At 44.2% G+C, this 13,519-nt stretch overlaps 1 protein-coding gene across 1 annotated transcript in view; it reads right to left on the bottom strand.

Annotated features, from left to right (window-relative positions):
• NEGR1 (neuronal growth regulator 1) overlaps positions 1 to 13,519 on the bottom strand; it is a 306,944-nt gene that overhangs the window by 123,496 nt on the left and 169,929 nt on the right. The window contains exon 3 of the mRNA XM_030494056.1: positions 9,967 to 10,092. Coding sequence (XP_030349916.1) covers positions 9,967 to 10,092 — 126 coding nt within the window. The remainder of the gene's footprint in view (positions 1 to 9,966; positions 10,093 to 13,519) is intronic.

Here is a 13,519-nt window from a genome sequence, read left to right on the forward strand (position 1 = left end):
GTCTGTTCCCAAAGCTGCCACAGGCGTGTGGCTTTCCTGAGAATAATTAGCCCCTTCCCAAGAGCCAAATCTGCACATTCAGTGTTATGAATTATAAATAAGCTCAAGCAAGATTTAATTGTGTAGCTTGTTTAAAAAAATCACTGCCCTGCTCTTCCCTACATGCTTTTAATTCCTGTTTTGCAGAGAAAGGGTTTTTTGGGCTGTTTTCAGCCTGCAGATGTTCATGTTGAGCTATTTGCTGCAGGAGACCCAGTGGCCTCTGTGGAAGAGGGTCTCTTGCAAACCACTCTCAGGCGAAAATGTGCTTTGCATGTCATGGTGCAGAGATGATGTCCCTGCTGCAGGTTGTGGTTTTCCAAGGAAAACCCCTGGCATTGGCAGCAGAGTGCCCTTATACCTCTCAGCAGCAGAGTTCTGAACAGACTCGCAAAAATCAAGTGCAGGTTTTTCGTCTTACTCGCTTATGTTTAACACCAGGGGAGGAAAATGCTACCCTTGCAAAAGTCCTCCGTCCAAGCCTTTGAGAGTGGGTGCATATGGCAGTGTGTACGTGTGCTACACCTGGTGCCAGATACCACATGCGTGGTAAGAAAACACAGTTTTAATTGTGTTTCTCCTGAGGAATAACAAGTGTGAGGATTTATCATGCATCATATCACACAGCAGTAGCAGAAAATAGGCATTTAAGTTTAGTGTCACTGGCCTTTCCCTTCCTGGCTACAGAAACTGGTCTTAACAACCTAAGATATCCAGAGCAGATTACTTCCATATCATTATGTGTATCAGTAAGTCTAGTTAAGAGATCTTCTGAAAAACCTATCAGGAATGGCCTTGAACATGAGGCAATCTCATGTTCCTATTTCTTTTACTTCAACTAACAGCTTTTTCCCATCTTTGGTCAAAGATCTTGGCTGACACCACCTCAGGCTGATGGACCAGTGCTGATGAATCTTATGGATTTCTTTTTCTCAGGCAATGACTCTGATAAATCTTTTGGCTCTGTGGCCACAAACGCCAGCCTGGCACGTTCCTAGTATCTTGCAGGTCTGTCAAATGCACATGGTCTGCAGAAGGGCAGAACAAGGAGCTGTTACCTGGGGCTGTAAGACACCACGGAAAAAAACACGAGAAAACTTGAGTTGTTTCCTGAACCTTGACTGGCAGTGTTCAAGGCCAGGATGGATGGGGCTTGGAGCAACCTGCTCTAGTGGAAGGTAACCCTGCCCATGGCAGGGGGTTGGAACTGGATGAGCTTTAAGGTTCCTTCCAACACAAACCAGTCTGTGATATGATTCTGTGATTCTATCATGTACTGATTATCTATTTGTCTCAAATACATGTGCTGATCCCTCTCACTTTATACCTCTTCTGTCTGCAGTTTGTTGAATCTGGAGGCACTACAAGAGTTAAATGACTCATTAATGATTTTTTTTCATCCCACAAAAGCTCCACCCTTTTTTAAAGCATTTTAAAAAGAATTCTTGGTATGTTTAAAACATAATCTACTCGTAAAAATGTCCCAAAGCAATGATTCAGGGAAATAAACCAGGTATGGTCAGGATGAATGCGGCATCTGCTCTTCTCTTGCTGTCATCTCACCAGTGTGCCCAGCCTGGGTTTGCTGCCTGCTGCCCTCCCAGAGGAGATGTCCCCAGAATAAACAGGAAATAGGAGCATCTTGAGGCATTTGAGAGGTGAACTGTTATTTTTCTCTAACACACTTGTGCAAGACACCACACGCTCTTCCAAAGGCCAGTATCTCCTCACACTGCCATAAGGAATGCCATACAAAAAGAAGGGGAAAGCTGGTGAAATCTGCACTTCCTTGTTTTTATTTTGAACATTAAAGGTTTTGTTTCACTGAAATGTCTTCTACAATACATAAATTGTTCCCTCAAAAGTGCAATTCTCAAATAAAAATGAACTCATGTCTGAGGTACTAAACTAAACTAAGCAAGTATTCAAAGCCAAATTTTCATAGCATTTCAAGAGTTATTAATGAGTTCATCCGCTTTTATTGAAACGCTAGAAATACTTTCCATTTGCCATCAAATAGTCCAAGAAATCCTACTTATTTCTGTGCAGTGCTTTTGTACTGGTTTAGTTTGAACCTCTGTATTTCACTACAATTGCAGTGTTACTCTCATTTCTCTGTTCTTTTACTAAGACCTAATTATTTGACCATCTTAGTTCGAATATTCTTTTCCTGACAACTGTATTTTAACAAGAGGGTTTTTTTAGTCCATTTGAAGATTTTAAGAAGACATGATGATTTCTAGGAATACCTTTAATTGTTCCTGAAGGGGTACTCAAACTTCTGGAACAGTTCTGCTAATGTTTTTCAGAGCAGTCTTCTTCAGAACACCCCTAACCACAGACATATAATGTCCCTTGAGCCCAGAGTGATGGATCTTGATACTGAATGTCACTTAACTGGATCCTAATACTAAATCTCCCAAGAATGGAACTTACAAGTATTAAGAAAGAACAAAGGCCCAAAGTCCCATAACCTGAAAGCAAATGACACCACTTCTTGTACGGGAGAGGTGGAACTTTGGAAGTCCCTTATTTATAGTTTATCCAAAGGAAAGAAAAGAATGACAAGCTGTTTGTGTTGGGTGCTAGTGTTTACACTGCTGTCTTTAAACTGTTAATTAATCCCCTCATTTATTCCATGTAGAGCTCCACACCATTTCCCCTTGAGTTCCTGGGAAGCTGCCAGCTGTGTGTTTGATATCAAGGAACCACTGATTTAATGACACGCTGTACCTTTACCAACTGAGAAAACTCCATTCAGGATCATGAGCCAGGCCATTAAATTCATATCAAATATTAATAAGGACACTTCAAGTCCCCAAGTGGTGGTGAGATGGATCAATCCACCTACGCAATCGCTCTGTCCCCATCAGTGCGATATTCATGTGCCCCATGCATAAGGTTTTTCTCATGATGAAAGACCCCGAGTCCCCCTTGAGCCACCCCATGTCCGAGGGGACACATAATCTGGGTGTTTTCCAATGAGTTCTTGGTCATCCATGAAAAGGAGCAGCTCCTTGCAGCACGTCTACAGCTAAGGAAGCGCTTGGGGAGGAGGCAGCAGTGCAAGTTGTTGCATTTATGATATAAACCCACCCAACTCACTCTGCATGCCAAGAGGGGTGTGTTGCAGTAGTTCATCCTCTGCTAGTATGAATTTCTGCAACCAAACTCATTGCTCAGGCCCCTGGCCCCAGCAGCAGCCCAAAGCCTTGGTGCTGTGCCTTCAGTGCTAACAGGGGAACATGCCAGGGCACCAGGCTGGAAGAGTTCCTGACTCTCAGAGGTCCTGACCAGAGCTGGTGGTTGAGGGAAGCAGGTGTCCCTGTTCAATAAAAACTGCAGAGCAATGTGTAATGTACTGCAACTCAGAGTTGTAAATCTAGATCTGAGCCACTTCCTCGCATGGCACAGAATAAGGAGTTTATGTCAAAGCAGAAGAAAGGGTGTTCTCCATAAACCCAGCCTAGGAGCAGGTCACGAGAGCTTTGTAAAGCCCTAAGGCATCTGAGCCCTAACTCTTAGCCCATCACTGCCGATTGTCCGTGCCTTGGTGTGCCTGGGAAGGTTTCCTGGCTCATCTCCAAACACTTCCAGCTTGGATGCAGGGAACAGATGTTTCAGCTCATCCCAGTAATGCTTCACCTGACCGAGGTGCACAGTGCTGGCGCCGTAATGAAGCTATTGCCTGCAAGATGAGTGATGATGGCAGAAGGGAGGCACATCACTGTCATTGCTGATCAGGGCAAATCACTGAGTTATTTTACATTCTGCTTCTGAGACACCTAAAGGGAACCAGCTTTGCTTTTGGCCTAATGCAGCAATTAATCTACCTCCATTTAGGAAAGATGGCTGCACATCACTGCCGCTCAGGATACCTCGTCTGAGTGGAGCAGGATCATGAGCACATCACCAGCTCCAGCCTCCAGGCTGTTGATGTGTCTTGCAGGACATCACCTTGGGGAAGCAATAGCTCCATAGGAGAAAACCTTTCATTACCTTCAAGGCTCTCACCAAGTAGCTGGGGAAGTAAGATGGGATCCTTTGGAGGGAGACAATGGAACAATGACTCCACGTACTGCAATACCAAACCCATGAACCAGGGAACAACAGTCACTGGTTTTAAACTATCTGGACCAAGGCAGCTTGAGTGAAAGGGCTCTTTTCAGATGGCAATGTTGCCAGGCTGTTCGAGGAACCTGCTAACTGGGCTTTGAATTACAAAGTTGGGAACGTGGTTTGGTGGTGAGATCCTTCACACAACTTCGCAGTCTGGTTTGTGTTGGAAAGGACCTTGAAGCTCATCCAGTTCCAACCCCCTGCCACAGGCAGGGACACCTTCCACTAGAGCAGGTTGCTCCAAGCCCCTGTGTCCAACCTGGCCTTGAACACTGCCAGGGATGGGGCAGCCACAGCTTCTCTGGGCACCCTGTGCCAGTGCCTCAGCACCCTCACAGGGAAGAGCTTCTGCCTCAGAGCTCATCTCAGTCTCCCCTCTGGCAGGTTAAAGCCATTCCTCCACCAGTGATGGGGGTAGTTTTGCTGTGCAAAGATAGCTCATCGGAAGAGAGATGAGAGTAGCTTCTCCAGGATCAAAAATTACATAAGGCACAATGCAGATATATTAGGTGTGAAATAACCATCACCAGCAATGATAATTGCTCGATGTTTAGCATTTAGTAAGACAAAAGACACTATCTAGGTGCTTTTGTTTCCAAAACTTTCGGGTTTAAAACAATTTTCAGGAAATAGACGGAGCATTTTAAAAGACGAGCTCACGCTTTGTGCACACACAAAGCCCTGGAAATCTGATAATAATTCATGTCAGTGAAGCATTTTCAGTCTGAAAACCCAGGTTCAGAGTACTTACACTTCAACAAAATACTTCTTATCCCTGTCATGTGTGGATAACATCTGAAGAATGGTGCTTCTCGAGCAGAAGTGCAAGTGGAGCAAAATATTTGACGTTCGCTTACTCATATCAAGCTTTGTTTGTGTCTTAGGGTTTAGCAAGAAGGTTAGAAAAGGCTCTTTGCTTCTCCCTTCGCAGTATCAGCTTTCTGTAGCCATGTGCTTCAGGAAGGGTTGTGCAGAAACCGCCTCTGCTCAGGGATGAGCATTGCCTTTTGTCCTGTAATTGAATTGAATGGGTTCCGAGACTCATTCTTCCCCGACAACCCTATCATTTGAGTGCTCTGAAGATGTATTACACTAATATATTGTCAGGACGACATGGCTATAATGATACATTAATGCAATACATCTTCACAGCTTTAGGGCTGTCCAGAAACAATAGGATGGGCATTAGATTCCGCTCAGTCGTATCACAATCCTGCACACATGCCCTGGCAGCAAATGAAATGTGTTGGAGAAGGAGAGGAGTCATCACGTGAATGTGTTCAAAACTAAAATCAGGCTCATGCCTGGGTAAGTGTAGCTTTCCCCAGAGTTAGTGAAAAATCTGTTATTTAGCATGTGCTGAACAGTTCTTACAGGGCTTTTGGGGGGTGTTTGTTGGGTTATTTTGGAAACTCTTCAGTGCCACCATTCCCTGGAAACAAGACTGAAGGAATCACAGAATCCCAGAATGATTTGGGTTGGGAAGGACCTTCAAGCTCATCTGGTTCCAAGAGGTGATTGGAGTATTATTATATATTATAGTACTTGCAGCACTGTGTGCAGTTCTGGTCTCCTCAACATAAGAAGAACATGGAGCTGTTGGAGCAAGTCCAGAGGAGGCCACAAGGATGGTCAGGGGGCTGAAGCACCTGCCATACGAAGGCAGCCTGGAGAAGAGAAGCTGCGTGGAGACTTCAGAGCAGCTTCCAGTATCTGAAGGGGGCCTACAAGGATGCCAGAGAGGGACTCTTCATCAGGGACTGTAGCGATAGGACAAGGGGTGGTGGGTTTAAAGTGAAACAGGGGAGATTTAAGTTACGTATAAGGCAGAAACTCCTCCCTGTGAGGGTGCTGAGGCGCTGGCACAGGGTGCCCAGAGAAGCTGTGGCTGCCCCATCCCTGGCAGTGTTCAAGGCCAGGTTGGACACAGGGGCTTGGAGCAACCTGCTCTAGCGGAAGGTGTCCCTGCCCGTGGCAGGGGGTTGGAACTGGATGATCTTAAGGTCCTTTCCAACTCAAACTATCCTATGATTATAAGTGACATTTTGTTTTAAGGGAGTTGGGTAGGAAAAAATGTTGCTTTTTCCACTAGACTTTGTGAACGATGAAATTTAATCTGTTTTGCATTCAGATAAACCCAGGACAGTTCATGCTTTCCTCAGGTGGTGGGTGCTTCTGCTGCTGGCCCCCGCTCAGCTCAGCGGTCTGAGCAGGCCATCACCTGAGTGTCTGGTCCCTCTGTGGACAGGACAACTCACCTTTGGGGAGTTTTATCAAAACCAAAGTGGAAAAGAGTTCTGACATACAGCCCCCAAAGTTTACAAAGCAGTAATGTTACCAAAAGCTTCCTGAATGGCTTTTGTTGTCCCTGTTCCTGGCAGTGCTCACATTCCAGCAACATCACCCAGCACACACACACGCGCTGCATGCACATAGAGGCATTCGAGGCTGGAGTTCTCTTTCAGGCAGACCTTAATCCTTTAAAATTCTGGTTTCATTTTTAAACTATTGATGCTGCACTTTGCTCTTAAATGTCAGAACAAAATAAGTAATACCTGCAATTTATTCGGGTGACATTTCAACAATGGAAGACTTCAGATTACAAACTACAGCCCCGCGTTCCTGATGGTGTTGTGCTGAATGTGTAGATTTTGTGGATTTACATAATGGGTTTATATAATGAATATTTATATAATGAAAGCATTTACATAATGACTGCAAGTTAAACATGCACAATAAAGATTCCAGGCCAATAATTTATGTATCCAGTTAAAAATCACCTCTAAATACATTCTGTTCTTATTCCTACGAAAAAGATCATTTTATCATAAAATCACAGTTTGGGTTGGAAGGGACCTTCCCTTGCTCAAAAAAATCAAGTCCAACCTTATGCACGTAAAGGCTGCACTGATGCAAATCATGATAATACTTTGGAATTAGTTGACATTGAATCATTTGTATTCAGAGATTTCAGTTTCTTATCTTTTAGTAGCAGCTTTGACAAACAGTTTCAGAATATTCTAACTGCGATTCGTTAATATGATTTAGTGGTGCATTCTAGATGTGATGCTTGCATGTAACCCTCATTAGTGCCGCTGGGAGTGACAGGAGGAAACTGGTAGAAATTATCAAGCGCAGATGAAGCTTGTGTTTAGATAAAGGTAATTTGCTGCAGACAGAATATAAATCGTCACAGAAATCGGGCCATTTCAACTCTCTTGCATTTTGTTTTCTAATAAATCCAGGCTTCTTGTTTGCCACACTGATATTTAATTGGATTTGAATGCCATTTATAACTGCACAGCAGAATATACACCTGAGCACGACAGTGGTGCAGCGTAACCTAAATGGGAAAATTCCTCTTTATTTAGAAGACACAACAGATTCTGTAAATTACGTTTCCTTCCATCACATTTTACAGGATTTTTTTGAGCAAAAAGTTATTTGGATCCTATGTTCTCCTGCTCTGGACAGAGTTCAGGCCATTAATCAAGCAGGGGACACCCAAAGCATGTCCTAGTGCCTTGCAGCGGCTGCATTGAAGTCACTGCTTCGGAGAAGTGGGTTTTGTAATGATGCAGCCTCACAATGCAGCATTGCAATGAGTTTGCCAGGCCTCAGCACTGAGGCTTGACACAGCATCTTAGCCTGGCCTTGCCCTTCCTGCCCTTTGTTCTGCCAGGCTCAGTTAAGAAAGCATTTGCTTCAACGGAGCAGACAGACCCAGCTAATCCATAATACCAGAACAGCTCACCCATGGGCAGTTAAAGAAATGCAGGCTTGGAGATGGACAAAGTGGGTTTAGGGGTTTGGAGAACAAAGGAATGCTGTTAGGCATACACAGAATCTCAGCCTGGTTTGTGTTGGAAGCGAGCTTAAACCTCATCCAGTTCCAGTCCCTGCCACGGGCAGGGACACCTTCCACTAGAGCAGGTTGCTCCAAGCCCCTGTGTCCAACCTGGCCTTGAACACTGCCAGGGATGGGGCAGCCACAGCTTCTCTGGGAAAAGTCTGTGCCAGCGCCTCAGCACCCTCACAGGGAAGAGCTTCTGCCTCAGAGCTCATCTCAATCTCCCCTCTGGCAGGTTAAAGCCATTCCCCTTGGCCTGTCCCTACAGGCCTTTTGATACACATCTTTGATTAGTGTCTTCCTCACATTTCATTTTCAGGTCTCATTGGGGCTAATGTAATCGATCAGCTGCTGAGTGATCCCATTTTTCCTCTCAGTCCTCATTCTCAGTCCACTGGTGAAGATTCAAAATCAGTGAGTTCACTAAAAGCCCTTATGGTTACATGCACTAATTTTGTCTGAACTTAAGATGAGGAGGGTCTAATTCCCCCTTAGACCCCTTCTCCAGCCTGAGTGCTCTAATCCTTCTCTGCTTTTTTTCCTCTCCAGGAGGATTGTAACAGCTCCTTTGTGTAGAATACCTAATGCTTTAAGCTATTACTCTGAAGCATCACCACGGTTTCCAATAAAATTTTATTTGACATTTAGTTAAAATCCATTTTCTGCTCCAAGTGAATTTTTTTCCCATGTCCCTTGATGGACACTTCAAGCAGAATTCACTGTCATTGTCTTAAAGGTCAAAAGTGGTTTTGGGTTTCTTTTCCCCAGATCTTGCTTTGTAAAGCAAACTATTACTCAGGATTATGAGACGCTGCAGTAAGCCGTGACAGTCCATGAATCTGTTCTTCCCCGCAATTACATGGATTTCATAAGAGTTGTGGGCACAACACAAAGATCTTCACTGCAAAACCAATTACCACTGTGGAGTCCCCACAGAAGAACTGGTGCAATACCAGGCTCACACACTGCAGCCAGCTGGAGGCAGGGAGTATCCTTCACAAACACGAACCCCTCCAGGATTCCCATGCCAGTGGCTCTGAGGTACAGGGCTGGATCTCCCCTCCTCTGAGCCAGGCAGACCCTGCTTTGCTCGCATGGAGCCAGCGTTGGTGGCTCTTAACCAAGTCATTGGTGTAGACATGCCTTTAATGTTAGCTAAAAGTTTGCCTTTAAATACATTGTGAGAGATTAAAAGTATAAATGGGAATATTAAATAAAAACTCTGCTTTTAGGTGCCATTTTGTTCATGATTTTTCATACATATAATTTAATTTGTTCAATAAAATCACGCTAATAAACTACGCTGTACCATCGAATAATGGTTCAGTGGTACTTCCATTAAATTAAATCTACTGCATGATGTGTTAATGTTTTTAACTTTCACGCCTACTTCTGGAGAGCCCTGTGTGTTCTTGACTATTTCCTGCTTTGGTTTTAATGATAATTGTTTGATAAATGTCTGCAGCCTGTTCAAATGGGCTTAAAAATATAATCATATTTAGGGTGCCTTTATTTCATAGAACCACAGAATCCCAGACTGGTTTGGGCTGAAGGGACCTTAAAGCTCATCCAGTTCCAACCCCCTGCCACGGGCAGGGACACCTTCCACTAGAGCAGGTTGCTCCAAGCCCCTGTGTCCAACCTGGCCTTGAACACTGCCAGGGATGGGGCAGCCACAGCTTCTCTGGGCACCCTGTGCCAGCGCCTCAGCACCCTCACAGGGAAGAGCTTCTGCCTCAGAGCTCATCTCTTTCTCCATTCCTATGCTATAGTAGTATTATAGTTTTTACTGATCTCAGCTGCCACCTGAAGAAGGTTTCAATTTCTGAAAGCCGAGGTAGGCACACACTGTATAAGGTGTACAAAGCGATGCTGCCACAGTTCTGAAAACTGAGAACCCCAAACCTGCTACTCGCGAGATGCTGAGAGAGCTCTGGGGTACAGAAAGCTGTGCTTACCTGATGGAGAGATGTGTCTCCAGGAAATGGAAGGCTCTGGCTTCCCTGTGGCCAGGCACACCAGGGTAACGTTGCTCCCTTCATTCACAACGATGTCACTCGAAATACGGAATATCTTCGGAGAAACTGGAAGGAAACAAGCAGAATGTTGTAATAGAAAGCTGTTGAATTGGCACAATCCCACCAGAGCATGGACGGCTGAGGAGAGCTGGGATACCCACACTGCCAAAACCACATGCAGTTCTTGAAACATAACTGTGCAAAAACCTTGTTTAGGTGCAACCAGAGCTATTTCCGTCATGTGTGCAGCAGCTCAGACATGGATCCAAAATGCTACAAGTAAGAAAGCAGCAATTCCTCTGTTGGTGCCAAGCAGGTATTGCTACTGAGTTCCCAGGAAACTGCTGCTGCTGGATGCTCTTGTTTAAGAGAAGGCTGAGCTTGCTTGTCACAGTTTGAAAAGACGATGAAATTAGTTTTCTCTTGTACTTTTAAAAATAGCGATGCCTGTCACATCTACTCCCTGTGTTCTTGGAGAGTCACAGCTCTTCACGGAGAACACTAAAATACATTCATTTCTGCTGCTTTGTACTGCTTTTAAGCTTACAGCAGCAACATGGCAAAGAAAATATAAGCTATGTTTTCTTCTTTTATTCCATCAGCAGAATTCTTCGCTAAACTCCATTTTCTGCACTATTTATACATCTGGGCATAAGAGAAAAGAGTTCCATGTGGATGGAAAATGATGGAAAAAATGGCCTACCCTTAAGGGACTGCTCTACTTGTAATGTTACATGGGGATTAAAAGGACTCAGGGTGCCAGCAATGAAGGCAGGAATTCAGGGTTTCGTATGAATCTTTCTTTCTAAAGAAATACTTCTTTCTTTACATGTCTTGTTATTATGTTCGGTATAGACACACCCTATTGATGTTTCTGAAAAGCACTATTCTCTACAAGATAAAGAACACATTTTATACAAATAGCTGTAAAAGATACAATTCCTACATGTGGGAACCTACAGAAGGCTTCAGAACCTTCTGCGGCGACTGCTTTAAAATCCAAGTGCTCCACAAGGTAAATGGGTACCCACAAAATGAGGACAAAAAAAATGTTTATGATCTTCCACTTTCCTACCTGAAGCCTCTGTCCAACTGGAGCTTTACTCTCCTGAATGCCCCGGCCTTGTCCCACTGGTTTCTTCCATTTCCCACAGCAAAATCCCACCATCTGATCCCACACATTCACCTTTGCAACCTGGAATATGTTGCTATCATCCCCTCAAGGTACTTTGAAACTACTTTGTCACCTGCACAGCCTGGGTTTGTGTGTTTTAGGATCCACCTGCAGACAGATGTTCTTCAGCCCTTTCCCTGGTCCACCAGCTCGAACTATTTCAGTTGTAGAAATGAGTTGGCGTCAGACAGACTTAAAAAAGCTGGGAATTCCCAGTGCTTGCTTGTGGCTATACATTTGTGAGCAAAGAAACTGAAAGTCTGTGTATTTTTAATTAGCAGAGGAACATCGTCTTTAGGCAAAACAACGTTCTGGGGAAGGCTGAACCTGGCTAGTTCCTAAAGCAATGAAGTTCAGTATCACCCACCTTTGAAGTTCAAGCAGGATTACACTCGAACAGAGATATAACACTGAATTTACCATAGTCCAACTCACAAAGGTGGCAATCCACTCTTCCCTACCTCACCTGATGACCTGGAAGTGCATGCAGTCACTACAGAACATTTTTAGAAGAGTTAATTCTATGTAAGGGAATAATTTATTTGCAGAATTCTTTGCAGATTCCTGCCATGAACCTGTTACTGAACGTCCTCCTGCAGAAGTCTCTTCCATTCTAAAGGACATGCTGAACATCCACCACTGTCGTGTTCACCCCACCCCAGCTACAACATGACATGGGGTCCCCATGCACTGAAATGGGGTGTTGTTGACACCAGTCTCTCCCACTTGCCCATCACAGCCCAAGCTAAATATCATTAACATTTCAGCTTGGCAATAGACAAAACACCGAGGGGAATTCTTATTATTCTTATTTATGTGTACAGAGAATGAGCAATAAATCTGCTTCCTACAGACAGCTGGTGAGGGATCATTCTCTCTGAAATGTAGAACTCCATCTGAGAGCAGGGTATCACGAGGGATGGGGCATATGCAGTGGCTTTATTCAGTCTACGGTGTTTCAAAAATATCTGCCTGCATCTGAGCCACTTATTTCTTTATCCTTCATGAACGAATGTACTGCCACAAAGTCAAGTCAACCATATAACTCAAAACAGTTCTTCCCACAAGTAAATATATACAATTGGCTGATGCAATATCTATTTGGAACTGTGGAAATATCTTACAGATTAAGTAAATGCTACAGTGTAAGATTTCCAACTGCATTAAACTGCTTATTTGAGGTTCTGTGCCTCTGAAGAGAGAAAAAGAGAGATTTGCTCATGTCCTGGCGCTACTGAAGCAGTACCAGAGAGGGATTTCTCACTCCTGACACCTAATGCTGTTTATCCTAGTGATTTTTATTTGCCTTAAACTTGTCACTAAACACAGAGGACATGGCTGGAGCCTGCTGTGATGCCATGGGGGTGCCTGGGTGGCCACTACAAAGTAAAGCAAGTTAAAGATGTCTCCTGGTGCTCAGACTGTGCCAGGGTTGGGATGGGGTTTAGTCCAGCCTCTTCCCTGCATCCATCACCAGGAAGTGAGAAGGTGAAATGCTCACTCAGTGTTCAGCACACTGATTTAATTAGTGTCACTGATAACAATAGAGGAGAAATATGATAATCATAGAATCATTTAGGTGGGAAAAGACCTTTAAGATCAAGTCCAACCGTTAACCCAGCAGTGCCAAACCCACCACTAAACCATGTCCCTCAGTGACACATCTACACATATTTAAATACCTCCAGAAATGGTGAATCCACCACTTCCCTGGGCAGCCTGTTCCAATCAATTAATAACATTAATAAATAACATCGCTTCCAGTGGAATGAGGAGCTCTTGGCATGCTCTATTGCTGGTCCTTCGGCTCAACCACTCTAGGTCCTGTGAGCAGAGGAGCACAAGGATCCAGCAGAAAAGCTGCATCACACGAGCAACTGTAACTAAATCTCCCAAAATACAAACTTCCAGAGAAAATAGACTGACTGCCCTGCCACAGGCAGGACTCTAGAATTGAAGTAATGGGATTTCATTCAGTTCCCACAGATGAACAAGATTTCGTTTCCAAGGCAAAGACCAACATGGTCTACTCTTTGCTGCTTGATGCAAGCGCTCTCCTTGTCCTCCTTTGCCTTCCCTTACATAAGGTTTTATTTGCTCTTCACCACTCACCTCCTTTGCAAGTGTCCCCACAACAAGCAGCCTATTTTTGCTAATTCTCAGGCTCCCAGCCCTAGATTTCCTCCTGCAGCTCCAGCTGTTTCCCTCTCCTCCTTGCTTTAGAATAGCCACTGGCCAGCCCTCAGTCTCACCTCCCTTACAGCAGGTTTTACCTAACACGTTAAACCCCCAAATCTATATAATTTTGTCAAATACTTT

Source organism: Strigops habroptila, chromosome 8, assembly GCF_004027225.2.
Source record: "Strigops habroptila isolate Jane chromosome 8, bStrHab1.2.pri, whole genome shotgun sequence".
NCBI classification, from domain to species: domain Eukaryota; kingdom Metazoa; phylum Chordata; class Aves; order Psittaciformes; family Psittacidae; genus Strigops; species Strigops habroptila.